The sequence below is a fragment of the Cheilinus undulatus genome, linkage group 5 (assembly GCF_018320785.1).
Source record: "Cheilinus undulatus linkage group 5, ASM1832078v1, whole genome shotgun sequence".
Classification (NCBI taxonomy): Eukaryota; Metazoa; Chordata; class Actinopteri; order Labriformes; family Labridae; genus Cheilinus; species Cheilinus undulatus.
This window is the reverse complement of record NC_054869.1, coordinates 42,265,700-42,293,558: the sequence shown is the minus strand read 5'-3', so window position 1 is coordinate 42,293,558 and position 27,859 is coordinate 42,265,700. Positions and strand designations below refer to the sequence as shown.

The window sequence follows — 27,859 nt, the reverse complement described above, 5'->3', positions numbered from 1 at the left end:
GTTGAAAGCAGGATTTTCCTAAAAAAAGAAGAATATTTGATTTAGGTGTTGTTTCTCTTTATAACAAGTTTTGCAAGAACAACAGAACAAGGTGTTCTCAATTTGGAAATGAAATGAGTACAGCACTCTATCCTGGATTAGAGCTGCAGAGCACAGCAGTCAGGTGGATTTCCCAACACTAAATCTTCATTAAATGCAAAAACTCAACAGTAAACAGCTATAAAAACAGGTCATGTTCCAAAATCAGCCTCATATAGGTGTTGCTAGGCCTTTCAGACAGGTAGTTAGGTTCAAAGTTCTTCAAACTGTGGGAGGAATGTGGTCCAAGCTCCCGTTACTGTCCAAGAACATGTACTGGCATGATACAGAGTAGGGAATGAGAGCAAGCGGTTACATAACACACGCTCTGGACTGAACCGGACACCTCTTAGTGCCAAGCCTCATTGAGTGTAATGATACGCCAAAAAACAGCAAGTGTAGCTTTTCAGTTATTCTTACCTAGAATATGTGGCACATGTTTGGCCAAAAAATATTCAAGATAATTATGAGTCAAATTAGCTGATAAATGGCTGTTATTAAAAACAGGACAAAGACAGAACAGGCTCAGATAATTTGATTTTCTATGTTACTTAACTTGATTTAACCTAGAGTGTTCCCACTGAGGTTGAAAAAATCACTCTCTCTTTGAATTTTTCATCCACCCCTTTTTGTTGGTGAACTCACAGATTGAGGTCCAACTTGGGAACCAGGGGGGGTTAATTGAGACGTACACATGCAAGAGTAAATAAACATTAACCTAATTTCTAAATGTGTTAGTCTAACTTTAGAAATTTGACCTTGTTCAATATCAGCGGGGTTACATTTTCTCTTTTTTTTTCCTTTTTTTGAAAGTCCAGTTTCAGTTTAACGTGAGAGGCCTGTTTCATATTTACAGGTGCATCTCAGAAATTTGGAATATCATGAAAAATGTCTTTTTTTCCAGTGCTTTACTTCAGAAAGTGAAACTTCCATATATTGTAGATTTATCTCCTACAAAGTGAAATGTTTCAAGAGTTTTTTTTGTTTTGTTTTGATCTTGATGATTACAGCTTACAGCTCACAAAAATCAAAAATCCAGTAGCTCAAAATATTAGGATATTGTGGAAAAGTTCAATTTCCTTTCAGTTATTTCTCTCCACTCTAGTTCACTAAGACTGAGAATTGCCCTTTACAAGCAGGGTAAGCCACATAATGTCACCACCTAAAGGACAGGCTTTATAAATAAATTGAGCGGTATAGTTTTTTTTTTTTTTTTTTGTCATCTGACTACTCAAAGCACTTTTACAGCACAGGTCTCACCTACTCATTTACACCCATATTCACAAACTAATGGCAGAGTTACTATGGAGAATTGGCCATCAGTATTAACTAATCCCATTCAATCGCACCCATACCCAAAACACCTTAAACATGTGATTGCAGGAGCTGGGGATTGAACCCACAACCTTTGACTGCACGATGACCAACTCTACCTGTTGAGCCACAGACGCGTACTCATGGAAAAATGACTTAAAGGGAAACATTAGGGTGAGAAAACTAAGTCCAGAGTCAACGCTGTCAGCCATCTACCAGGAGATTTCAGAGCACTTCATGCTTCCATCTGCTGAGAAGCTTTATAGATACTGATTTCCTTTTCAAGCAGGACTTGGCACCTGCCCACAGTGAAGCCCAAACTACCAGAAACTGGTTTGCTGACCATGGTATTACTCAGTCTGAACTCCATAAAGAATCTCTGGGAACATGTCAAGAGGAAGGCGAAAGACACCAGACTCAACAATACAGACGAGCTGAAGGCTGCTCTAAGAGCATCCTGGACTTCATATCAACCTAACAGTACCACGGACTGATTGGCTCCTTGCCATGTTGCATAGAATTTAGAATTTAGAATTTAGAATAGAAATTTGTGCAAAAGTAGCCCAGACAAAGTGCCAAATGAGCAGAATTATCCAGCAGGTCAATATCTCTGTATTATAAAGCATTTTTTCGTATGTTTTGTAATATTTGAAACCTTTCAAGATAGGGGATATCTGAATTTTATGAGCTGTAATAATAAAGATAGATAAAGTATAAAAATGTAAATTTATCCTTGTTGATTTAAGATAACCTTGTTAAGTCCCACATTCTGAAAAAGTAAGGAGTAAAATATTTTTATAAGAAGTCAGGAATGTGGGAAAAGAAATTAACTTGTTTTGATTTTACATTTTCAATTTAGTATCTCACAACTAGGACTCGAACTTAAGACTTTGATTTTTAATTTCATATTTTGAGCATTTCAACTCATAATTTTGACTTTTCATGTAATATTTTGAGCTTTAAGATTCATAATTCTAATTTTTAAGTGATATTTTGACCTTTTAACCAGTTATTTTGTATTACACCTTATATTTTCAACTCCAAACTTTGACTTCATATACCCATAGTTTGACCTTTTAGACTCACAATTTAAAATTTTGAGTCATATTTTGACTTTCAATTTCATGATTACAATTTTTTTTTTCATATTTTGACCTTTTAAACTCATGATTTTGACTTTCTAATATATTTGCCATGCAAAAAACATTATTTTTCAATATAAATTTCATGTTTTGACCTTTTTGAACTATTAAATTTATTTTTCTCAGATTATGAGCCTTAAACTTATCTTTTTAACTTTTTAAATGTCAAAATCGTTTATCGTCAGTGCTAAGTTTTTTCTTTTTTTTTCATATTTTATAACCAGTGAAGCAAGGTTGACAGTTTATGGTTAAAAAGGTGAGCCTGTTAGGCCCTCAGGTTAGTCCTGAATCCAGAATCCGGCCCCTGCTGTGATTGAGTTTGACACCCCTGATGTAAACATACCGTGGCCCATTTCGTTTTGGTTGTCCTTCAGATCAGATTGTTACATTTGACATTCTTACATCTTCTTTTTGAGTCTTTACACGTTCCTATCCTGGCACACTTTATTTAGAAAATATGCATAAATATACATAAAAATTGCACTTCTATAAGATAGAAAAGATCTTTCATTTGTGTGTGGGTGTGCTTACAATTTTAAACCGACCCTACATAACTCAGTTTTCCTTTTTTGCCATCCTAGTCAACAAAGCCTCAAAGGCTCCCGCATACAAGATGCTCTATTTGAGCCTTGCCCTTTTGTGTTTCATGTAAATGAGAAGCACTGTTGTGTATCAGAAGTACATGTTTATAAAATCTGACTGTTGACCTAAGATCTCTGAGAACAGAGGGCAAAAAATCCACTGTACTACAGTCTGATCTGTATTCTCAGTCCAAGCAAAGACTTTTTCTCTTTGTCTCTTTGAATCTGCACCACGGTACAGCTTATTTAACATCCTGAGCATGAATAAGTATAAACCTGTACAACACACATTGTATTTGCTTTGATTTCTTCTAAAGCGCCTACATTCTTTTCGATTACAACACAAGGATAAACTCCTTGTCTGGCCATATTATATATAAGTGTTCTGTTTGTTTGTTTGTGCTGTTTCCTCCAGTATAACCTTTACTTTGTAATAGAAACTGAAAGGTCACACAGCGTCTCACTTCAGTTTAAGAATTCAGAGCTACAGTGAGCCTCACGGCCAAAGAGCACTACCAAATCTCTAAAGATCAGAGGGAGAAGCAGGTGGAATAACTGAGAGAGAAGACTGACAGGACGGCTCCAGCAGGCTGTAAACCGAAGAATAACACTCGATTTCATCTTTTCTGCAACTGAGATTTCCATTTCCTAATGTTAGGGAAGGAGGAAATTAAACAACGCCTCAGACATTTATGTGGCCGCCATAAAAGCCGGGACAGGCTGAATTTATGAAGGGTGTACCTGTAAATACAGCACTCACAAAATGTGATTAGGCTCATAAATAGGGCAGTTTCTCGCTTTACCATTCTCCACCACAAAAGGCAACGCAAAAGCATATGTTGGGACGTTTTCATTTGCTCTTATACTGTTATCCTGGGTGGGGGGCAGTTAGTGTAAGGTCCAGTGGTGAGGATTTATGTGACTTGATGCGTAAATCATTCTGTGCAAAGCATCATTATAACTATTGATGTTGTTCTTATACCATATCCCTCAAATCCAATTGAAAGCCTTCTATGTGGTTTATAAAAAGTATGTTGTGTGAGTTAAAATTCTGTTTTAGATCTCTCTTTCCCCTCTCTTTATATTTCATGTGGTGAGGTTGGAAAAACAAGATTAAACCAGCACTCAAACTTGATTCTTTTGGTGTGTTTTTTTTCCCTTCAAACACCCACAAATGGACCGTTAAAACCAAATTTTCTATTTTCCTCCCCAGCCTTCTATCAATTACTCTCAGGGTGCATCAACTGTGAAAACAAGATTGAAGTGTGATTTATTGATTTCCCCAGGCTCCCTAGATCTAATAAGTGTGTAAAAAGCAACGATTTAAGCAGAGAAATAATTATTTGAGCCATCATGGAAGGAGCAAAGCTTTCCACTTGAAACTCAATTTACATTTATATATTCTCTCTTGGAGAAGCCTTGGTACTGACCCGATATCTCTTGTCTGTGTCTCCCCAGGTGGAGTGGCTGAAGAATGAAGAGATCATCGACCCGGCAGAGGACAGAAACTTCTACATCACCATCGACCACAACCTGATCATCAAACAGGCCCGACTGTCCGACACCGCCAACTACACCTGTGTGGCTAAGAACATCGTAGCCAAAAGACGGAGCACCACAGCCACTGTTATAGTCTATGGTAAGTTAACACAATACATGCTTTTACAGTGCCTATAAAAGTATTCACCCTCTTGGATGTTAGATAAATAAATCTTCCCTGAAGCCGTAGTTCTCTTGCAGTTTAAATAAGATTGTCCTCCAGGATTTTCCTGTATTTTGCCACGTTCATTTTACCCTATACAAGCCTTCCAGGGCTGGCTACTGGAAAGCATCCCCACAGCAGGATGCTGCCACCACTGTGCTTCATAGTGGAGATGGTGGGTTTGTAGTGATGTGCAGTGTTTGTTGTCCATCAAACATAGCAACTTCCTGGCCACCATTACATCATGAAGGCAAAAGAACACTCCAAGCAATTCAGAGAAAAGGTTGTTGAAATGTATAAGTCAGGGTATAGATACAAAAACAATTTCAAGACACTGAACATTCCCCAGAGTTCAGTCAATTCCATCGTCAAGAAATGGAAGAGAAATGGCACATGTGTAAATCTGCCTAGATCAGGCCATCTTCACAAACTGATTGACCATGCAAGAAGAAGACTAGTGAGAGAGGGCACCAAGACACCTATGACTACTCTGAAGGAGTTACAAGCTTCAGCAGCTGAGATGGGAGAGACTCTGCATACCACAACTGTTGCCCAGGTTCACCAAAAGGCATGTGGAAGACAAGTAGAAAATGGTCAATTAGAAAAAAAGTTCTTTGGAATGATGAGACCAAAATGGGGCTTTTTGGCCATCAGACAAGACACTATGTTGGGCAGACACCAAACAGTGGTGGCAGCATCATGCTGTGGGGATGCTTCTCAACAGCTAGCTCTGGAAGGCTTGTAAAGGTAGTGGGTAAAATGAATGCATGGCATTCATCAGTGAATAAAACTGTTTGAAAATTAGTCTTCATGTATTTATGAGACCACTGCATTATTTTCTTTGTGGGGATTGGTTAAGGGTGGCTGAAATAGAACCATATGCACATCAAGCTGTGGCAGATCCTGTATCAAAAGCTTCGTGGGACTCCAGCGTCACCAGCAGCTTCAAATCTCTGTTTTCTACTCATCAGTGGATTTTTCACAGCTGCACACTTAATACAAAAACTTTCCTTAATACGCCTTTATCTGAACAAACCCTGCTGTGCTCTGAATCTCACACAATCTTGTCACAATTGATGATCTCTCTTGATTTTTTTATTTGTGAAATATTCAGTTGAAATGAATTATTAGAGCTGGCACTGGTCTTTTACCCTGGATGCTCTGATTAGACGCAATAAATCATGGACGTCCTCTATTCTGGTTTACTTAGTTGAGTTTTATGTATGCATGGTTTCTGCAATACAAGATTAAATATAATATAATATAAATATAATGAAAACAAAGCAGATAATATGCTAAAACAGATTAGCTCAGCTTTAATTAACCGTGCATAAAAATGAGATAACACAAATCTATGTGTTAACATGACAGATACAACTAAAGTAGCATAAGGCTTACTTTAATTAGCACATGGCTGAGCTAAGCTTGTCGGCTAGCATGCTAATTATTTTCATTCACATAAATATAAAGTTACAGTCATAAACATCGAGGCATGATAATATTTCCCACATTGAGTAAATGATTGACTAGAGAAGGCAAGCTTAACGCAACAAAATGCAGGAATATCTGTGCCGTATCAAAAACACTGAGAAGAAACAAAACAAACTGATAGGCATTTGTCATAGAGTTTTACACTTTTTTTTTTTAAGGAAATGTAAGCAGCAAATAAAAATGGACACATTTCAGCCCCAGGCTTTCATCAGCCAATGAGGTGAGTGCCTATCGGTTTGTTTGTTTTTTTTGTTTTGTTTTTAATCGCAAATTAGATTAAATCGCAATATGGCCTGCTGCAATTTACAAATCGCAGAGGTTGCAATATTTCTTTCACTCAAAATGTGTCAAAATACCAGTTTGATAGCCTATATTTAGTTTTTGCAGCAGCAGAGATTAAATGCACATTATGCAAACATTTAAGTGTCAACAAAGCGGTCCGTTAAAACATGAGGTACTTTCACTCATCCTTGCTTGCATCAATGCTGATGCACTACGCTGCTGGCAAGACTTCACCTCCTCCGCCCCAGCCTCCTCCTTTACAGCTTAAAGCTGGTTACACGCCTTCTCCGCCAAGTAAAACTACATATGCATATTGCAATAAAATGGCAACATGTATGATGACCGTGTTCTGGACTGAATGCAATTTATAAAATAGAATGATTTATTGCTTTAATTAGTTGAAAAGTACATAAGATGAGGAAACTAATAATTGCATATTAAATTGCAATTGCAATATTGGGGGAAAAAAATCACAATTAGATTATCTTTTCAAAGCGTTCAGCCCTAAATGAAACGAGCTTAGGACCCATCAAGGACCCAGATGCAGTGTGGGCTGCCCTCTCTTTGCCTGACTGAGGAATTTTGTTCAACAGTGTTTTCATACTTTTGCAAGATGCTGCACTAATTCATACGTTTCATCTGCAGAAAGATCTTTCTTTTTCCCTTATTGCATGAAAGCTGTGACTTGCTTAATAATGTGGAATAACCTCCTTAAGTATTACTGAAATATTAAGACGCAGCACAATTGAAAACTTTAATTGAAAAATCAAATGCTTAATTAGAATTGCATGTGCATGATCATTCGGAACATTGTATTCTTGATTAATAGTGGCATAAAACCTTGTAAATCAGGCTAAAGCTACCAAGCATTGTTCATGATCTTGTGGGCCTGCCTCCATCTGCCACATGAAATGAGCTCCACTCCCATGCCAGCACTTTCTCTTTGTGCTGGACTCGATCGTCCCACCTCACCTTTAACCTCACCCAATTAAAACTCACCAATCACGCCTTCAGTTTTAAATTAGAACATGTGGGCTTTCCAAATGTCGGAACGCTCAGCCAATTTCCCTCCTCCACTGAATGAACTGTGCAGCATATGGCATGATAACAGCTGTGAAAAGCAACAAACTTTGAATAGCTCACTTCTAAATGGTTTTGTTTTCCACACAATGCTCTCTTCTCTCTTTTTTAACTAAAACTGAGAAGAAAGAGACGGAGAGAGAGCTTGTCTCACTTTCTTTTTTTTTTTTATTTTACCAAATGTCAGCCTGACATGAGAGGACAGGAAACATTTTGAGGAAAAACAATGTAAAGCACTACACTCTCGTGCACGCACACACCGAGTGTTTGTCTCCAATCTAACACTGAGTCTATTCACTAGGAGGAGTGTTTCAATCAGAAATAACAGTGCATGCGTGCGTGTGCAATACAGACGGCAAGAGATGGAGTGGTTTGACACTGATGTATCCTTACAGAAATAGATTGTTCAATCTGTGGTTCAATCTTCAGGGCTCCACAAGGGCCTGGCTGACACTGTTGACAAGGTGAAATGGTAGCGGAAAAAACAGAGGAGGGAAAAATGGAGCAGATATAGAGAGAGGAGACAGGTGGGGAGAATGGAGAAAGGAGTGGGAGAAAAAAAAAGATGTGTGAAGATGAGATGACAGAGGTGACTCTGCCTGATTTTACCGGATCGGGCATCAAGAAAGGAGTGGGCACTCTCCGCTGAGACACAAATGTCCAGAAACAGGGGAGGAATTTCAACCCACTGTATCTCTCTGGATGTCTCTCAGCCTCTATCTGTTTGTCCTTGTGACTCATTCGAACTTTATCTCTGATTTTCTACTTCTGACTGTCTTTCAACTGCCCTTATCTTTGTCTGCACTCCGCTGCCATGTTTGCCTTATGAAAAACAACAATAATGCATGATAATGAAGAGAAAGGAAGGGGGAAATGACAGGATGCAGGGTAAAACTTGCATCAGTGATAAAAAATGAGACTGACAAAAATAGGGAGAAATGGAAAAAAAACCTCTGCAAAAAAAGGCACTTTGGGCTAGAAAGGATTCAGATTCCTCCATGTAACGGTATTTTCTTCCTCCCTGTGCTCTCTCCTACACAAGTTCAGGGTTAAGTAATTTGCAAGCAGCATGACAGCCTGTGAACACAGTGGGAAAAATTGTGCTCCAGAAGCAGCAGGGTAATCGAAGAGTTGCAAAGTGTTTGTTTGTGTGTGTGGCTTTTTCAAACCACTCCCTACACACTCCCCCTACACACTTTACTCTGTTTGTGCTCTTGGCATGGAGGGTACACCACATTGAGTGCCGTCTAAAACTTCTGGGTGTGGAGTGGGAGTGCTGACAAACCCTCCAACAGCGAGTCTGTGAAGCTGTTGTGTACTTGCTCTCATGTTTTGTGATGAACCAGGCATAAAGTTTAACTTTTGGCGCTGGAACGGCAGCAACAACAGAGGCATGGGACATCATGGTGCAGAAGGAACCGTACACAGGCTTTTCCGCTGCGGTCTGAAAAGGCGTCATGTTACACAGAGTACCAGTCACAGTGGAAATTCATCAGAACAAACCACAGGCAGAACTCCACAGTCAAACAGCAAACAAATGCAAGTTTGGCAAGTGAATCAGAATCATCAACACTGCACCAATCTCAGAGTCCATCTGCAATCGTCTGATAGACGCTTTAGCTTTGAGAACAGAGGAGAGTTTTGCTTTACTTTTAGTGAAGCCGAACCTGTTAAGCCAGATAGACTGTTGCACATATCCATGGCACAGGATATACACTATAAGGACAAAAGTATTCGGCCGCCTGCTCGTAACACCAGCAACCCCCCCTTTGCAAGCTATAACAGTCTCCACTCCTCCTGGAAGGCTTTCCACAAGATTTTGGAGTGTTTCTGTGGGAAATTGTGCACATTCAATTTGTAGAGCACTTATGAGGTCAGGCACTGATGTTAAACAAGAAGTCCTGGCTTGAAATCTCCTTTCCAGTTCATCCAAAAGGTGTTTGATTGGGTTGAGGTCAAGGCTCTGTGCGTGCCAGTTAAGTTCTTCCCCACTGAATTCTTCAAACGATTTCTTTGTAGTCCTTGCTTTCTGAACAGAGCACAGTCACGTTGGAATAGAAAAGAGCTTTCTTCAAACTGCTGCCACATAGTTGGAAGCATAGCATTGCTCAAAATGTCTTGGTATGCTGAAGCATTAAGATTGCCCTTCAGTGAGGGTCGGGGGTCTAGCCCAAATCCTGAATTACAGGCCCATACCACCATCCCTCCTTCACCAAACTTCACAGTTAGTTCTATGAAGTCAGGCAGGTAACGTTCTCCTGGCATCTACCAAACCTAGTCTTGCCCACCTGACTGTCAAACAGAGAGGCATGATTGGTCAGTCACGTCACAGAACACCGATCACTACTCTGCAGTCCAGTGTGTGTGCTTTACACCATTTTGTCCGAGTATTGGCATTGGACTTGATTTGTGGCTTGAATGCAGCTACTCAGCCATGGAAACCTCATTCCATAAGGCTCGCGCCACAGTTTTTGTGCTTACATTAATGCCAGTAGAAGTTCAGAATAACCTGACACGCCAGATGGATTTGTTTTACTCATCCATCTAGAAAGCCTTCCATAGATGGTAAAGGGCAGAGCCTTTGAAAAAAACTCAGAGACGTGATTGGATGAACGTTCTGTCTGTCATATCTTTACGGGCCAATCAGAGCAACTAAACACGGGACATCATAGCCGCTACCGAGGTGCGCCACTACCAAAGAGAACTGCATAACTGAGTCTGAGTACTTGTCAATGTAATATTTCAGTCTTTTATTTTAGACAACTAACTAAATAACTTTCACTTTGTCTTGAAAGGGTACTGAGTGTTGAAAAAATAGATTTAAACTACTGTAGCATCGGCTGCAACATCATAAACCTGAACAAAGTCAGGGGGTCCGAATACTTTCTGAATACACTGTATGTTTCTTTTTGAGTATCTAAATTGCCAGCATAAAGTTCCTTTTTTTCTTACAATCCAATTTTTAACAAAGACTGTAAACAAAAAATAATAATTTAAAAAGAATTAGTTATTTTGGAACAACTTATTGCATGCTTGAATTGATATTGTGACTTAATTATTGACCTCTGTTTCCTCAGTGAATGGCGGTTGGTCAACGTGGACGGAGTGGTCGGTGTGTAACAGCCGATGTGGGCGGGGCTTCCAAAAAAGAACCCGCAGCTGCACAAACCCCGCCCCTCTGAATGGAGGACTTCCTTGTGATGGAGTGGCCATTCAGAAGCTGCCCTGCACCACACTGTGCACCGGTAAATCCATTTCATTCACCTTTGGCATAAACTAAATTTGCTAATTTGCTTTGCAGTGTTTAACTGGACCACCTTCACTGTACTTGTTCAGGCCATTTTTGTTTCAGTTTCCTCATGTCCTGTCCTGTCCTGGACTCAGCCTCTGCAAGATTCTTTTAATAAACTTACTTGCCCTATATATAAAACAGCTGACAGTGTCTAGGACATTATTCAGCACAGTATACCTGGCCCAGTCTTCCTTTTTTGTGCCTCAATTGCTGCCTTTTCTCTTCAGTGGACGGTGTGTGGACGGACTGGAGTAAGTGGTCAGCCTGTGGGACTGAGTGCACCCAGTGGAGGAGGAGGGAATGCAACAACCCAGCACCTAAAAATGGAGGAAAGGACTGTGAGGGGCTGGTGCTGCAGTCTCAGAACTGTACGGACGGACTCTGCATGCAAAGTGAGTCAACAATTCTCAGTGTTTTTCTTTAAAATGCACTTAAATGCATCATACATGTAAAAAAAAAAACTGATCTCACACTTGGTGCATTGAGACCAGATCACACTTTATAATTTAGCCAGATTTTGACTTACTCTTATCATCAACCGTTCAACATGCGGCCTGGAGATGAACATCAGCAAACAAAGCTGACAGGTTAGAATTAGTTATGTAGTTTAATACCTTGACCAGACTTCAACAAAGGTGTCTTGATGCTCACCAAGAAGTCACAAAACTCAGATAGGCTAAGTGGGCTAATTTTCTCATCATGTTTACACATTCCTACATCATGCTCTATCTAAAGGATATACAGTCCACATATACTGTCCTCTCCTTCATACAATTACAGGGACAAGTGTTGACTTATTCAGAGTGCAAAACTGCTAGCCTCATACAGAGCTCTTCTTCTGTAGCCATGATGGCTTCCCCTTGACCCAAAGACAGCATTCAGCATTCAGCATTCAGTGATTGGTGTCGATCACTTGCAGTGTTGATTGACTGATCCAGCCTTTAGGATGGTAATGCAAGATTAAATTTATGTAGATTCAAGTGTAACATTACAACTGAATGGACTCATGTGCATCCTGAGTAATTCATGACCAGTGCTAGGTCTTGCCAGGTCTTGTGCTCTCATCAGGATGAGCAAAGACCCAGACAACTTGTGGTCCGTCTCAACAGACCAGCCCTTGCCGTGTGGGAAGTGTTTAACTCAGTGGACTGTGTCACTCATGGTGCAGATGTATCTAACATCAAATCAACAACAATTCACCAGAAACATGAGCAAATGAAAAACAGCAATAGTAACTGTACAACAGGCAACATCTAAACACATATAAATACATCTAAAAACATCTAAAATACATCTAAACACACAATGCATGATGGGAAAACTCTACTCCCTAGATTTGAAGTGACAGTAGGGGCATGGCAACAAAGCTGTTGGGAATGAACTCAGGAACAGAGTTGATTCACTGCTCTCAACACCGTGTGAATGAACTACTTTTTCTAACACTGCTCAGGAGCATCACTAAACACTAGCTGGAGTCTAAGTGCGTGAATGTACTCTGAAAATCTAACTCTTTCATTTTTTTTTTTGTTTAACTCCCAATTTTTTCACTCTGGGAATTTGCTGTGTAGGGGTCAATGGCAGCTGCTTCAGTTTTAACCTCTTTTAGCCCTCCAGCCCTTTGTGCTCATCATGCGACTGAAAGATATGAATTAAGAAGCCTATCTTAACTCATTGGTTCTTAAATAGTGGAATGAGTACCTGGGAAAAAATGGTGGCAAAAAGGCTATAATGTACAGATGCCCTAATTTTCTCAAGATTTCCACTTAGGTATCTTATTTTATCAGGATAACAAAACTGGCTTTCCCATGATAACGAGGTACTTCCTCAAGAAATTGGCATAAATTGACATGGTGTGTCAGGAAAATGGAGTACAAAAAAACTTGTGCATGCATGCCTTTTAACTATACACTTTTTAAACATGTTTATTTTGTCCTATCGCTTTGTTCAGTCATGTTCTGTTCCATCTAAGGATTAAACAGCAACCTTTTTCGGTAAAGTATTTGAGCGGTTGAAACTTTTAAAAAATTGGGTTTTGGTTTCTCATAAGGAGGTGGTGATGGATCCCAGTGCCCAGCCAGTTGAGAACCACAGTCTTACCCTATATTGGATTCTTCATTACTGTAGATACACCAAAGCTGAGGGATGTCAAAGCTGCCTGGTCATCCTGTAAATGTAGAAAAGTGTCCACTTTAGGAGTGGATATCATACAAGAATTAATGACTTTTTTTAATGTATTTTTTTTTCTCAAATCTAGAGATGCTCACTGTTTCCTTCTTCCATCTACCCTTTCCCACATTGACACATCAAACCATCTTCCTCCTGCATCTTCTCCTGCTCTTAAAAATTTTCATACTTGTTCCTCTTCTTTGGTATAAAGTGGCCTTCTTCAGAGGCTGTCTCCTCATCTTCCTCCCATTTTCTTTGCAATTTGCTCAAACATATACGCATTTTCTTTATTCTTCTGAGCACATAATAGATACATTATGGGAGGCTTTCATAATGTCATCATCATTAAGCTTGCCTTTTCCCACCTTCTTGCCCATTACCGAAGTCAAAAAACACTCTCCTTCCCTCTTAAAGGGAAAGTAATGATAGATAATGATGTGGAACGATCATCCAAAAATCCCTTCACAATTTAGTCATTTCTGACACAAGAGAGAGAAAAAAAAAAGAAGTGTGGTCAATTACAGAAACCTGCTGGAAAATGCTGGCGGAGTCATAACAGTACAAATATAGCAGCAGCAGTTTTTCCAAGGTGGAGGCAATTATATTTGTTGACTTGTAGGAATAGTGCAAGTTGCTCCCTGCTCTCAGGAGTAATTGGCAGACCAACGTCAGACGTGAAAAGATAGATGGATGGAGAGAGACCTGTCTGCATGAAGAGAGGGGGGAAAATGAAAAAAACACAGAGAAGTAGAAAAACAGTACATGTTATTTGAAAGTGGTCCATGAATACTTTTGTGTTTATCTTTTTTTTCACAATATGGCAGATAGGGAGATGAAGTGAAATCTAAATCAACCAGATATATTACAAATATTTCAACATTTCTTACTGTAGGGGCACACTTAGAAAGTCATTGCACCATGTAGTAAACAGTTAAGGAGAAAAAAACATGTATCTCCCCTGAAACGCTGAGTTAATATGAAGTTATTTACAACTTCCTGTTTGGCTGAGACATTTTCAAACTACTTCAGGAAAGACTTGCTTGAGTTGCAAATCACCATATTCATGTAGATATTTTATTGACCTTTATCCTACCCGAAAGTGTCTCATGAAATTAAGATTAGCTTTTCAAGAGAGTCCATGCAAACATGACAAATATATTCAAAGAGCAGAGCATTGATTTTATTGTTGCATAAATCTGAATAGTCTCATCGTCTTAGGAGATTTATTATCCTCCCTTAATTTTATTTTCTTTGTTTTTTTTTTTTTTTAGTTGGAAGACAAGGCACGATGAGTTTTTTTAAAGAGCACTGTTTGACACAAAGCAGTTCAAAGTGTAGTAGTGGCTGTCTTTAGGCCAGCGACATACTTGCTGTTTTACCTCGAGTTTGCATGTCTTCTGCTGTGTTATGTAAATATATTTGCCTTTGCATGACACGTGTAACTGGAGGATAACTCTAGAGAGCTTAGGCTGAATACACCTACCTGATGGAGACACTTGAGACAGTTGCTATTATGGTAGCCTCTTACATCTCTGGTCTCACTGAGGAATTTCCCCACCCCCTAATGCTACATTTTCAGAGCAGTTCATGTCAATACAGTCTGTTGTCAGCTGATGTCATTGCCTTCATTGAAAGTTAACAACCAGTTACTTGCAATGTTTTTGTTCGTTGTGAGGTAATTTACCCAAATCTATCACCCAGGGTGGCCTATCTCTCTGTCTCTCTGCTCTAGCACAGAGCCAGACTTCACGGTAAGGTCAAGGGGCAGGCTGAACCGGATGTAGCAGGGAATAAAAATCTTACCTACTGAAAGTGTTTTTTATCCATATTTCACTTGTTTTAGTCCTGGATGATTAAAATAAGTGGTTGGTGGCTTTGTCTCTCTCAAAGCAGCAACAATTCAATCCCTCCTGTCTGCTAGCATAATTTAGAAAATGAGATTTAAGGAATACCAGAAGAGTTAAATAAAGAATGATAAAATGAAACTGGGACTTTTTAGCTTAAACTGTATGCCTCTCATGATATAAATAGGATTGTTTCTCTGATGGCTGGCATAGAGAGCTGACAAGTCTAGTAGAGAAGACCAACAGGCCCTCCCATCAGGTTATAGGATTTTTTTAAAATTTGAGAGGATCATATTTCTCATAAGTAGGCGTGGCCTCAGCTCATTCAACTGACAAGCTCACTACATCCTAGAGCAGATTTTACTCATTTTTCATGATTTAAAGCTTAATTTTAAAACTTTGTTGATGTTTCTCATCAGCAGAATTTGACCTGGTGGTTCATAGCCCAGCTGCCTGTTGTAGAACAAAACTAAAATACAAATTATTTTATCACTTAATAAGGACTTTAAATAGGAAATCAGAGGTAATATAATATTAACATCAATAATCAATAGTAACCTCACACTGGGTCAGACAGATGATCAGTAGAGCATATGTCGACTGCACTTTATTTGTACACTGTCCTCTGTTCCAAGGATGTAATGCTATCAGTGTATTGGTGTAATTGGTGACGTGTTAACTGGTGAATTTCAGTAAGCTATGTTCGTAGACATACCTGCCAGCACTTTCAGCTTCATAGGTGCCCCCCACCACCTTATTTCTCCTGGGAAATGCTAATGTTTTAGCAATAATGAATAGGGTAATTTTTATACCCAGATTTTGTCCCTGTGACCTGGAAACCCACAACCTGCATTCAAAGAAAAAAAAAGATGTTTGACTGTAAACAGTCTTACCAGAATAAATTAACTTGCTTTCACTTAATCAAACATATTTTAAACATACTTACTATATTGCATAAACCCAATTTAAGTAAATTAATCTATCTCAGTTTTATTCAGTTTCATTACATAAGAGGTATTTTTTGTTTAAGTTATAATTCAATTGAATGGAAATTTGTCAAGTGTTTCAAAAATGTAAAACTGGAGATAAAAGCTGCATGAAGGAGCAAGTTAACTGAAAACATCAGCACAGGACGACAACCTATATCCATTTTTTGCCCATACTTTATTTAAATCTGGGTTCTTCATCACCATAATATTTTAACATATTATTTATATAAAAAGTATTATTTGTTAATAGATTTAAAAAGTATAAGTCCTTGCTGCCACAAATCTGAATCACTGAGGCAGAAGGTGACGAGTAAATCCACACAGTCTTGATTTCTTTTGTGTCTCAATGATGACCAAATTGATGGTCATTTAAAATCATTTTTCTGCTCATATATGAACAGTATTCCAAGAACAAGGGCAAACAACACAGACTTCAGCACAAAGTATTTCCAAATGTGCTAACATACTTACTTAAATGTTGAATTTATTGCTTTAAAAAATACAGATTTAGATTTAAATTTAAATCTGGATAACTAAAAGAGAAGACTAAAACTTCTCTTGACATATTTGCATTTGTGTTGTTAGACTGTGAATGATAGCACAGATGTGAAAATGGTGTAAAAATGCACCAGAATTCAGGAAGAAAAGTGTCAGAATTCCAAAATTTAAAGTGTAAAAGCTGGCAGATAGGTTGGAAGATATCGTTGTGACTGCAGCTTATAAAAACAGAAGGATGCCTTGTGAATGACCCTTTGTTTTAGTTTCTTGATATGATTTGAAAATATCCTCATCAGATATGTCACGAATACTAATCTGATACAAACAGCTATGGATGCACTTGAATAAGAGTCACCATGTTGCATGGTCAATTTTGAACTTTATCCTCCACTGTCATGTCTTTACAGTGACAATAGATATGAAGATTTGGAGGATTGTGAACTTGGTATACTAGTTTGTCCTTGTGCATTCTGCAACATGTGTCTATGTCACATTAATTGTTGAGGTCAAGCATAGCTGTTGGTCAAGGCAATGCAGGGGACACATAGCAGCCATGTTGCATCTGCAAATGCATAGTTAATGTCAACAGTTAATGTCTAGTCTTAAGCCATGTTTTTTAGTGGAGGACATTGCAGTTTTCATAGTCATTGCTTTTGTTATTTCCCTTATGATGTGTTGGACCCAAAACAAAATAAAATGTTCTTTCTCAGTCAGACTTTGTGGTTAAATGAAGGTCAAATAAATAAGAAAACAGAGACCATTTGTTCATGAGTTCTGTTCTGGAGAATAATTCTTGATGAGCAAACACAAAGATGCTTTCATGTGCAGCCTGAGGGGAATGAAGAGTACAAAGAAAGATATTATGTTCTCTGTCATATGCAGTGGAATAATAGGAAATACTCCCTAAAAATGTTTCTGGCCTGTAGGCACATTATTGACAGGACTTACTGTACACGCAGAGGCCGGCCCACTCCTGACGCAGTGTATTATGTGTCTGTGGTCCATCATGAGGATTCCCTGAGGCAGCCCGCTGAGGCTCGGCCACAGAATCTGGGATAAAACCTAGAGAGGTATAGATTTAGGCTCATTTCCTCTGATTGATTTTCTGTCGTTAAAATAACTCCACAGACGTGGTTTTATGTGCGCACTAATGTTTCAGCTGTTTCCTGTAGCGTTTACTGGAATCCATGAAATGTGTGTGCGCTTGTTACTGAATGTGTGTGTGGTTGTGAGAGGGACTTTTGCATGCACATGATTTTATAGGTAGAGTAAAAGGCTCTGAGTGATCCCTTTACGACTGGACTATTTGGTTTATGAATGATGGATCTTTAAATTTGTAGACTTTATACAGGAAAAAGGTTCATTTAGTCTGTCTTACATAGACATTTACACTGAAGTAACAATATCAGAGGAGAAGAAAATACACCCCAGGTAGATGTAGGACACAAGTATAACATAAAGTCACTGCTTTTGTCACAAATACAGATAAAAATCTGTTAGACTTTATTTTTACAGCACTATACATGTAACAAAATGTTGAACAATTCATGCACACTGCAGTTTTTTATATGGATATGTACCTGTGGGTCTGAAATGAAGTATAAAGTCTGGCTCCTTTCCCTTATGTCATCCCCGCTCTCATCTCTGTTCTCTCCACTTATAAACAAAGACATAAAGGCCTAAAAACAAGTGTTAAAAACACTGATGTATGCACCCCTCAGGTCTTAAAGTTGGTTAACACATGCTAATTTATTTAAATTGAAATTACTGATTAGATTTAAATGCACAGTATGCAAAGTGACCATTGCTAACCTGCTTTTTCACTGGGACAAACAATCAGCATGTTGATCTTTTTTATAATAAGCTGACTGTGTGGTCTGTCACATCCCTCAGTCTTAAAGGTCACATATTATGCAAAATACACTTTTCAGGTTTTCTAACAAAAATATGTGTCCCTGTTTTCTCCACAACAAGTCGTTCTCAGATTTTCCCTTTATGATGTCATGTGGGGAGTTAGCCCCGCCCCCAGGTTCAGTTGGCCCTCCCCACTTGGAAGAAAGGTCCGCCCTCCTCTCCTGATCTTCCTCTCAGCTGGCAGCTGAGAGGAAGATCAAGAGAACCACATCCATTAAGCCACATACATTTCCTGAGAGGGCTGGAGTCAGGCAGCTCATTAACATTTAAAGCCACAGACACAGAAATGGCTCGCTCTGAGCAGGGCTGAAACAGAGGGGTTTTTAGACACGCAAAAATCTAATAATGGAGGTTTTTTCAGCAACTAACCTCACAGCCGTGTTTTGGGGACCTCTGAGACCAATATAAACTTGTCTTAAAGGTGTAAAATATGTGACCTTTAACAACCCTTCTTTATTTTTTTATTTTTTATTTTTTTGTTTGTTCTTTAGGATATAGGATAAAATACACTTGATTCTCTATCTTCTCAGTTTTAACGGTATAATCTTCAATAAAACTGCAGAAAAATTCACATTTCTAATGCTTTTCTAAGGAGGTCTACAAGCTAGATGTCCAAGTGCATTGCAAAGCTTCAAGAAATGCGATTGGTTGTGGTGCTGGAGGGTGGGGCTTCATGATTTGATAATAACCCCACCATGGGGTTCTCAATCAAAACAATTAAGACAAAAAATGTCAAGTTTTGACAAGTTGCTTTCTCAGCCTAGCCCAGTTGCTTTGGTATTGTTTTGAATTGAGAACTCCAAAAGGTGTATTTACTGACCAGAAACCCAAAGTGTTCATTTTGTGTAGGAATACAAAAAATTATAAGGGCACTTTTTAACAGCTTTTCTTCCGTATTATGTGGAGATCCGTAAAACCAAAACGAATATTCACGATCCATCACAAGTAAGCAGCCTAAAACTTGAATGAGGTACAGCAGCAGAACAGCAGTTTGCAGTAGCAGTATACTCTCCCTTATGTAGCAATCTATGACTCAGCATCCAGCTTTTCTGTGACAGCAGTAAACATATTGTTCTGTTATTACTGATGTTACAACTTAAAAACTGTTGGAAATATTAAGGGTAATATAAGTACTCTCCCTGAAAAGATATACAACATGGGAGTGGTAATTTTTTTAAAACGTTGACATTTCATTGTGAAAATTCAACAATTCAATTGTTCCATTTCTTTTGCATTGGGTTTATCAAGCAGCATATTTAGACTCCATTTAATGTGAAAGCAAATGAAAATGTACAACAGAGGTTAATTGCTGGCTTTAACTGTAATGACTTTCATGGTTTCAGGGATGTGAAAGAGCTGATAGCACTGTCATTGTAAAAGCAGACTTAATGTTTTCAGATAGTGCTCTGTAATTGACTTTATGCTCAAAAAGCACTTCACACTACTCTCTCTCGCTCTCTCCACCAACACCTCCCGCCTCTCTCTTCATCTCCTCTGCCGTCTCTCTGGCCTTTTTTCTAAAGTTGTCCCGGTAAATCCTGGGAGGTAGAAATCCATTTGACCTCACTCCTGCCCCGCGTGGAGTGCCTCCTCGCTTTTCTGTTTACGTGTTTATCTAAGAGTTATATCAGCCTGTGTAGCTGTGTGCGTGTCTCCTGGTGACAGAAGTTTCAGCTTTTTCTCAGAGTTGTTTTTGTTGTTTCATATCTCTCGGCCTGTTGACACTTTTCTGACACATCGATCATATTCCTTGGAACAGAATCAGTCAGATTTTTACTGTGTCATCCTTGAGAGCATGACATTTCACTACCTACCCACTCTGTTTGTGTTTGTGTGCCGTTGGTGTGCTGCATAACAGAGCTTCTATAGCAAATGAAATCTGCTGTGTGCTCTCTAAAACCACAGTAATCACTGGAGATATTGTCGGTTATGTAACTTCAGGGTTTGGCCAGAACATTGAATTATATTTGTGATGTATTAAACAAAACAATCAGCATTTACTGCACACAATCTCGCCAATAAAAGCTCTGTTTTTCCTGATCGTACTGCTTCCTTGTATCCTCATGTTTATGCTTATTAACAGACTAGACTATGTTTAAATAATAATTAAGCAGATGCCTGACATTTCATCCCTTTGCATTTCAGAAACCCAAATATCAGTAATGCCTTAACTTATTCAAACTGTTGTCAAGTCTTGTGGTTCCTGCAACATGACATTGTACACTCATTGGCCACTTTATTAGGTACACCTGTTCAATTTCTTGTTCACAAAAAGCTAATCAGCCAATCACATGGCAGCAACTGAATGCATTTAGACATGTAGACGTGGTCAAGACGACTTGCTGAAGTTCACCCAAGCATCATAATGGAGAAGAAAGGAGGATTTAAGTGACTTTGAAAGTGACATGGTTGTTAGTGCCAGACGGACTGGTCTGAGTATTTCACAAACTCCTGATGTACGTGGATTTTAGCGCACAACCACCACTTGGGTTTACAGAGAATGGTCAGAAAAAGGGAAAATATGCAGTGCACGGCGGTTGTGTGGTCAAAAGGACCTTGTTGTCAGAGGTCAAAAGACAGACTGGTTCAAGATGGTAGAGAGGCAACAGTAACTCAAATAACCACTTGTGATACCATCTCTGAATGCTGAATAAGTTGAACCTTAAAGCAGAAAACAACACCGGGTGTGGTCCTGTTTGCTAAGAACAGGAAACTAAGACTACAATTCACACAGGCTCACCAAAAATGGACAGTTGAAGATCGGAGAAACGTTGCCTTGTCCAATGAGTCTCGATTTCAGCTGAAACATTCAGATGGTAGGGTTTAGAATTTGGTGCAAACAACATAAAAGCATGGATCCATACTCCCTTCTATCAATGGTTCAGGCTGCTGGTGGTTGTGTAATTGTCTGAGGGATATCTTCTAGAGCCAATTGAGTATTGTTTAAATGCCACAGCCAGCTGAGTATTGTTGCTGGCCATGTCCATATTTTTATGACCATAGTGTACCCCTCTTCTGATGCCTACTTCCAACAGGATAATGCACCATGTTACAGGGCTAAAATCCTCTCAAAGTGGTTTATTGATCATGACAATGAGTTCACTGTACTCTGATGGCCTCCACAGACACCAGATTTTAATGCAATAGAGCACCTTTGGGATGTGGTGGAACGGGAGATTCACATCATGCCATCAGCCAACAGATCTGCGGCAACTGTGTTATACTACCATGTCAGTATGGACCAAAACCTCTGAGGAATGTTTCCAACACCTCGTTGAAACTTCGCCACAAAGAATCAAGGCAGTTCTGAAGACAAAAGGAGGTCTAACTTGGTACTAGCAAGGTGTACCTAATAAAGTGGCCAGTGAGTGTATCTCAAGTTGTGTTGGGTGTAGCCCAGTACAAAGTAATTTGTAACTGTTATCACATTACATTTTTCTGGAACGCAGTGCATTACTGCTGATGAATCAGTAATCAAATACTACTGTTACTGTAAAATAGCATAGAATAGAATAGAATAGAACAGAATAGAATAGAATAGAATACATCCTCCATACCTGTAAAATGGGAACATAGAAAGGTAGAACTAGTAGAGTTACTAGTTATTTTTCAGCTGTGAATAACTAAGTGATGTAACAGATTACTTGGATAAATGTTCATATGGATTGGAAAAGGACAAAAAAAAAAACTCAAAGGGATTCTGAGGGCCAGAGTGTTTGCATCCCACTTTCTTCTTCTCCGCTTCTATTGAGGTAAAAAGGAGCCCACACGTCAATGAGGCATTCTCTCTCTTTCAGTGTTTCCTCCTTTATGGTTTTCTTATTTAAAAGGCGTTAGTTGTTTTATAGTCTTTTTAAAGTTTTTTTCAAAGTCTTCATGGTAAAAAAGTAAGTCATCACACAAACTCTACCATCCTAGTGCCATTAAAACTGCTGTCTCTAGCCTGAACATACAATATATGCTCACAGGGATCTTGTCTTTCAGATAATTATACTTCCTTTTTTTAAAGATTTATCCTTTGCCTTTAATGCTTTATTCAAATAGGATGGTGGATATAGTCAGGGTCAGTTAGAGTGCGGAATGACATGCAGAAAAGGAGTCACAGGCTGGATTTGAACCCTGGCTTTCTGCCTTAAAGACAGCCTCAGTGCATGGAGTCACACACATACCACAAAGCTGCTCCACGCCCACAGCACATTGTGCCTACATAGGATTCTATGTTTCTCTCTGCACACAAACATTCTCTTGATCTCCTGAATATCACAACGTTGTCTATTGTGAAAATGACTGACATATTATTTAAATAAAGTAAAGCTTTCAACTCACTGACAAAGGGATGACAATGGAAAATATCCAAGGTAGATATCTTTTAAGTGAGTCTTTGATCAGACATCCTCACATGTGTTCCAAAGTGTTTAGAATCAACTGAAATCATTTATGTTACATTTCATCTTCATCATGTTTCATCTTTATTTGAATAATGTTGCTCTAATTGGCACTTGTTCATTCAGTCATGGGATGTTACTTCTTCTAACAACTGAATCAGTATCATAAAAAAAACTTTTGTTAGCTACAGACTTTAAATCTAATCCAATATGATCCTATTTCTTTATATAGTACTATTAAACTGATGTTTAGAACATAAATAGAACAGAGTTGAAAAGCAATAGAATAGCACATTTGATATTTTCATGCATGGCTTTAACAGTCATCTCTAGACAAAAAAAAAAAAAAAAAAGTTGAGATTTAGGTTAAAAAATAGAAAAGTGATGTAAAATATAAGAACCTAAAAATAAATATGTGTACTCAGGAGAGTACAGAACAAATAAGGCCCCAAAAATGTACTTTAAAAAAGCAAAAAAACGATACAACAAAACTGGAATTAGATTTAGTCGTGTCAATTTTGAATATTACTCATGAATTTTTCCTGTTATTAATCACTGAACATTTTTCACAGCTGTTTTCACACATTCTTTTGTTGCACTTATTCCTAAGGCCTAGTTCAGACAAAAGATTTATGATGAGATGTGTTGAATTTGAATTAATTTCTGTATAATTTTGAGTTTTCTAAATCATCATGGACACCAAAGAACTCAGATCTACTCTTGTTTTTTTTATATAACCGCTTCATGTTGATGTAAGGCAGTTCTTAAAGGTCACATACAGTATTTTACCCTTTTAAGACAAGTTTATTTTGGTCTCAGAGGTCCCGAAAACATGCCTGTGAAGTTTGTTGCTGAAATAACACTCCAGTATTGGATTTGTGCAAGTCTTGAAAACTCTCTGTTTCAGCCCTGCTCAGAACGAGCTGTGTCTGTGGTTTTAAATGTTACTGAGCTTGTGATGGTTTTGTATGGTGGAGCCAGAACGCAGACCAGACTGGAAAAGGGGGGAATCCACAAGTCCAGGGGGTGAGGAAATCCAACAGGGGAAGTGACAGGCAGTGAGAGACTTCTGAGAGTGTGCTGGGTTTAAGGGCTGACGTGAGATGAGGAGTGAGGCACTGGAAAAAAGGAGAGACACGGAGGATCAAAAATGGGTTCAAAAAAGCACAGGTAAATTTGCAATCTTACGAAAAGGTTCACTAGAGAGTCTCGAAGGAGAGCCATAGTACCGCTGACTGGAACAAACAATACTCAGGCGCAGCCACAGGTGTGATCAATCAGCCTCAGTGCCATGGAGGAAGGGAGCAGCCTCTGGGAGAAAGTAAAGATGGCAAGCAGCAGCAACACTGGAAATGAAGTCCACCAAAATAAAATGAGTGTAACACAGAATCACCACAGAGCTGTCTGACTCCGCCCCTGACTCCACCCCTGCCATAACATGGATGTGGCTCTCCTGATTAATCAGGAGAGGAGGGCGGAACTTTCTTCCAAGAAGGGGAGGGCCAACCAAACCTGGGGGCGGTGCTAACTCCCTACATGACATCATGAGGGGAAAATCTGAGATCGGCTTGTATCAGCACATTTTCTGAAAGGGGGTGTCTGATTTTTGGGGGTCTTGTGGACTGGCCAGGGGCACATATTTAAGTTAGAAAAGCCTGAAAAAGTGTATTTTGCATAATTTGTGACCTTTAAAGGAATTGGAAGTGAACTTCTTCATTAAAGAATTCACAGTTAAAGTTGAATTTTGATTAACTGTCTTCTACCTCTGTCAAAAATAACTTTAATTACACACCTAAATACCTGCTATGATTTGTTAAATGAACCCAGACACATGTCCCATCATGCCTCAGTGCCTCTGTATACTTATTTTTTGCGTTCACCCCGGTTAACCCTGTCAGCTTTTTGCCCTTTAGTGCTAAATCAGTGTCTCTTGTACATCCAGCTGCTTTTGCAAGAAGCTTTTAAGTGCACCATGTTGCTGTGTTGCCTTTATCAATTATACACCAGCACTTCAATTATACATCAGTACATCAGCAGTTCATCTGTGTCAGAGACCTTCTGTCTGCCACCACTAAGTGGTCCACTCAGCATGACACAGCATGAAGTGTCTCACAGCATATTTTTGTCCCAAAGGTGTCTAAATGAGCGTTTTTGAGCCCTGTTGATAGAAAGTAGTGTAAAGATACCCGAGTGTAGGATAGAATAAGAGCAGAGAAGTCACACAGGAACACTCTGTTTTGCATGTGAAGGCATTTTTGTGTCTGTGTCCTGTCATGTTACTCCCATTTTATTTGACTTGTTTGATTTTCATTGTTTTGTTCCTCTCCATCCATTTCCACCATCCCTCTCTTCTTTTTCCATCCTAAGGTTCATTTTTTCAGAAGTCCACTGAGCCCAAAGAAAAGAGTGATTTGGGAATCCCATGTAAGTTGCAGTTTTATGTTTTCTCATCATCCATTTTTCCTTTTGTCTTAACTCTTGATTCATCTCAGCTCTTCCCTCTTTGATTGAGTGTTGACATTTGGCTCATTCTTTGTTTTACTGTTTCATGTCACTCTGAGTTAGATGATGGAGGTTTTTCTCTTGCCTTGTGATCTGTTCCCTTCATGTTCTCTCTTTTTTTTTGTTGTGCCAATCAAACAAAAAACTTCAAATAGATGCTTTGCTACTTCTAAAACTTGGGTCTGCTTTGAGATGAAGGAAGTCATGGCAGATTAATCATTTACACTGGCACCAGCTTGATGGAAAGGAGAGATTACAAAGCCTTTGTAGGTTAATCTTAATGAATTATTTAAGCTGAATGTTCCTGTGAGTTGATGTTTATCTGTCCATATTTGCTCAATTCCTTTAGTAACAGTGGTTAAAGAAACGAGGGTTGTCACAATACTTGGATTAGACTAATTCTAAAGGGAATCAGATTGAAGTGTAATGGATTTTAACATAGCTGCTTAAGGGTAGAGGAGGGAACATTTCTTTCCTATGGTATTTAATTTGACATTTGTGTCTGCAGTATGCATTAGCTGCATTTCCACCAGGTAGTCCCGTTTGACTGAGTACCGTGTGGTAAACCCCAAAATAGGTCATGTTTTCCCAGACACCTGTACTTTCACTTGGTGGCCAGCGTTGTAAACTGGATGGTAAGGCTCTACCACCAGCTTGGACGTTTTCTCTTTTCTCACAGCACTGTTCAATTCCTTCTGCACCTCCTTGTCACTGAAAATCTCGAGGAAGGTCTGCACCACTGACGTCATCAGTTGAGTTGTATTAGTAGTTAACATGGTTGATTTAAGATATCATCCAGGTAATATTCTTCTTTTGAAATCCATATTCAGACGTGCCAGGCTCCATGTCTGTGTTCATTACCGCTGATTAGTTCTTTCAACCAATCAGTGACCTGCAGTGTCGCTCGCCATTTAGGAAGGTAGAGTTAACCTTGGCACCCAAAACAGAAGAATGCCAGAGGTCTGTTATTTGGGACTCTGTCCACCTTTTTATGATGGAAATGCAAAGAAATGATTACCGAACTGAACAAGACTTCTCAGTGGAAATGACCTAATGAAAGCCACATGAGGGAGCTCCACCCTATCAAGTATCACCCTCTCCACCTTAATAAAACACAAAACAGGGGTCTACCAGCCACTGGATGACAGGAGAGCTAAAGTCACAGTCATGGATGCTCGGCTATTAAAAAAAGAAATATATTGTTCCAGACCAGAAAAGACCAAAGGGGTGGAGCTAGCGAAGAAAGTCTGGGTAATGGAGGTGAAGTTTTTCCTTCTGGCTTTTGTAAAGCAGAAAGGGCCAAGTCCAGATCAGAATGGGTCCAGACTGAATGTTAGCCGAGCTAGCACCACCCATCAGCTCAACCAACCAGCCGTGGATGACAGATAAGCAATAACTTGCTGAAAAAATTAAGTTGTGATGCTTTTGTAAAACATATCTTATAGTGGCTATTGAAGTTCATATGCTGCCGTGGAAACACTATTTAAGTGGCTTAACACTTTTATTTATGCAAAATTTACTCATTTTATGCTCCAGTTTTCAATAGGGTCATGATCGCTTGTACCCCCTGATAAAAAAAAAATACTTGGTCACCAGATTTTTTTCTGGTTCATTGTATTTTCTAGCAGTTCCATTTCCTGTTTGAAACCAGCCTCAGAAATCCTGGGAAACTCTTTTTTTTACCTATTTTTTCACTTGACATTATTTTCAATATATTTTATAAGCAAAGAGGCTGATTATTATAGTGTAAAACCCAGTGGGTGGCTATATAGGCTAAAGTTTTCACATAAAGGCTTTTATTACCCACGCCGATGAAATCACCAAGGGGTTATGGAAAGGGTTCCGTATCTTTGTTTGTTTGTTTGTTCGTTTGTGTACAAGATAACTCAAGAACGGAAAGTCGGATCTTCACCAAACTTTCAGGGAATATTGGGATAATGATGATGTTCCACTCAGCCGTTCGTTTTTTCTCGGACTTCGAAATTTTGAACACCGTAGTAATCAATGGGAGCGTGAGTTCCTCGGTGGCGTTGCTTCGGTGTGGGTCTGCCGCCTCAGACGACCGTTTTAGTTTTGAAATGCTACCATTTCCCATTGGGTCACATAATTTTGTTTTCCTCGAGTATTTCATTACAACAAGAAAACATAATAAAAGAATGGGGAAAAAAATGGACTGATTTTAAAAAATGTTTTCCTGTTTTTCCATTTTTTGTGACTCCAAAAAGGAAAAACAGCTTGTTTTTCTGCCTTTTCTCTTTTTTTTAATTTTTTTTTTTCCATTTTCTTTCAAAAACTGATAAACTGAATAACCAGTTTCTCCTGATTTCTAAGGCTCATTTCGACCAGGAAATAGAACTGTCAGAAAATACACTGATCCTGAAAGCCCTCACTTATAACATGCTGAAATGATAATCAAGCCGTGTCAATGCAAAGATGGTCATCTCACATACCCAGTTTGAAATGAGCTTTAGCTTTGACCAACTTCTAGCCTCAGATTTACTCCGACAGACAGAACAGTTGGGGCTGCTCCCGGTTTTTTCATGCCCAGCCACATGAACATTTATGCTGTTCATTGATAAACTAACCTCCCACTCAGACC

At 39.0% G+C, this 27,859-nt stretch overlaps 1 protein-coding gene across 2 annotated transcripts in view; it reads left to right on the top strand.

Annotated features, from left to right (window-relative positions):
• si:ch73-72b7.1 (netrin receptor UNC5C) overlaps nt 1-27,859 on the top strand; it is a 403,146-nt gene that overhangs the window by 309,572 nt on the left and 65,715 nt on the right. The window contains exons 5-8 of one of the 2 annotated variants that reach the window (XM_041788198.1): nt 4,574-4,754; nt 10,748-10,915; nt 11,190-11,354; nt 25,126-25,182. In XM_041788198.1, the coding sequence (XP_041644132.1) occupies nt 4,574-4,754; nt 10,748-10,915; nt 11,190-11,354; nt 25,126-25,182 (571 nt within the window). The remainder of the gene's footprint in view (nt 1-4,573; nt 4,755-10,747; nt 10,916-11,189; nt 11,355-25,125; nt 25,183-27,859) is intronic. The other variant, XM_041788199.1, reaches the window with a different exon arrangement.